The sequence below is a fragment of the Trichoplusia ni genome, unplaced genomic scaffold, assembly GCF_003590095.1.
Source record: "Trichoplusia ni isolate ovarian cell line Hi5 unplaced genomic scaffold, tn1 tig00002105, whole genome shotgun sequence".
NCBI lineage: Eukaryota > Metazoa > Arthropoda > Insecta > Lepidoptera > Noctuidae > Trichoplusia > Trichoplusia ni.
Genome location: NW_020800199.1, coordinates 1,305 through 3,419, shown reverse-complemented (window position 1 = coordinate 3,419; position 2,115 = coordinate 1,305). Strand labels below are relative to the sequence as shown.

Below are 2,115 nucleotides of genomic sequence, written 5' to 3'. Positions count from 1 at the left end.
ATGAAAAAAGCAGCACTTATGTTGGCTTCTGGGAAAACTAAGTTTACAAGCGTTAATGGCGGCTTTCTCGAAATCTGTAATGATTATTCTGGGATTTAATTCCAAGTTTATCCTATTATAAGTGTTGTTTTTCAGTAACTCCAAAAATATAAAATAGCAATGTTCGCTCTTGCCCGAAAGGAGCCCATACACTAATGGTAAAATCTGATGAGTAGATTCCTGGTCCCCTACCATAGCGTGTATAGTGTAAAGTTGATATACCAGTTTGGGACTGCATCTAAATGTGCCATCCATAATCCAGAATTCTGCTTCAGCGAGGAGTTTTAAATTTTGTTCAGTTGCAAAAATTATAACTATTTCACCTTCATGACAATAATGGGCAATCAAAAAAAAAATACCATTTATTGTTTGGTATTCTTCTGGTATAACTAAATCCTCGAGTGTAACAGGAAGTTTAGGAATATTTCGGTTTCTTGCTCGGTGAATCATAGCTTGCATAGCGGATTTATTTGGCATAAATGGTGCACTAGTGGACGGAATGGCATAATTACAGCGTTGTATTATTTGTGAAGGCCTATCTCCACACGATACGGCACTATCTTTTAGGTCTTTATGAAGTTTACGTACTTGGATCAGTTCAGGCTGTGGTAAGTGAGTATGCACGTTAATTTTCTTACTTACAACATGGTGTTCATCTTCATGTTTTATAGTTTTAATCCAGATGTTACACGTTTTATTACATTTTTCAATGCAATGCCAATAATAAACATTGTCACGCACTTTGTTCACACAGTAAATAAATCCATCAACGACCAATTGCACTTTTCCCTTTCGAGATGTAATAATATTGCAGGAAGACATTATATTTATTTTCCGCAAACAAATATATACAGTCGTTTCTAAATAAAATCAGTGATTGAATAAAACGTCATTAGTAACGTAACAGGTCAACAAAAGCTTCTTTCGATACACCCCCAAAAAATATTGTAGTTATTTTCGATACACCCCCAAAAAAATATTGTAATTATTCCATTATTAAATGATGTAACGGTTTACTCACGCGTATTTAACTACGTCCACTCAATCCGACACCACCCAAAATTTATGGTTTGCCAAAAATACACAAATCAAATTGGCCCCTACGACCTATAGTTAGCCAGATAGACGCTAGATATAAACTGTCGCGTCACCTGGCTACACTATTACAACCATACACGGGCCAAACGAGTAGCTACGTGAGAGACTCCCGTCATTTTGTTGAATTGCTAGAGGGTATACAGCTGCAGGACACAGATATAATGGTTAGTTTTGACATTACGTCGCTGTTTACCAACGTACCAGTAGATGAGGTCATACGAATAATCACAACCCTTTTAGGCGGAACTACACTACCTACTGGCTACGTTGAGAGTATCACGTATTGTCTTAAAAGTGGATATTTCCTGTGGCGAGGGGACTTTTACCTCCAAATTGACGGAGTGGCTATGGGCTCACCACTGGCGCCCGTTGTGGCAAACATCTTCATGGAGTGGTTTGAGAAAAAAGCACTAGACTCTGCAAACGTGAAACCGCGATACTGGTGGCGATATGTAGATGATATCTTTGCTGTCGTCGCCCGGGACGCATTGAAGGACCTGACGTCACACCTAAATCGGGTGCACGCGAAGATAGAGGTCACCATAGAGGAGGAAAAAGAAGGAAAGTTACCGTTCCTGGACGTACTGGTCATCCGAGAGCCGAACGGACGGGTGACTCATACCGTATACCGGAAGCCAACGCACACAGACCGGTACCTACGAGCCGACTCCCATCACCACCCCTCACACCTATCTTCGGTGCCTCGTACGCTGCTGAACCGAGCACTCGCTCTCTGCGACCATGAATACGTCAATGCGGAACTGAGGCATGTACGTGACGTATTAGAGCGCAATGGATATCAGTGGCGCAAGTGTAGACGTCTCCTGGGATCTGCGGGCGAAGCTCGCAAGCGTCCGGCGGAGGCTGAGCGGACTCCTGCGTACTTACCATACGTGCAGGGTGTCACAGACAAGATAGGTCGCTTGTTACGCCGGAGATATAGCATCAAGACGATCTATCGGCCACCCGGACAACTGC

At 42.5% G+C, this 2,115-nt stretch overlaps 1 protein-coding gene across 1 annotated transcript; it reads left to right on the top strand.

Annotated features, from left to right (window-relative positions):
* Positions 1-1,298: 1,298 nt before the first annotated feature.
* On the top strand, positions 1,299-1,907 carry LOC113507440 (the record flags this gene model as incomplete). Its single annotated transcript, XM_026890296.1, has 1 exon — positions 1,299-1,907. A coding segment is annotated over exon 1 (609 nt), but the record flags the coding sequence as incomplete, so codon positions are not given.
* Between the last annotated feature and the right edge of the window lie 208 nt (positions 1,908-2,115).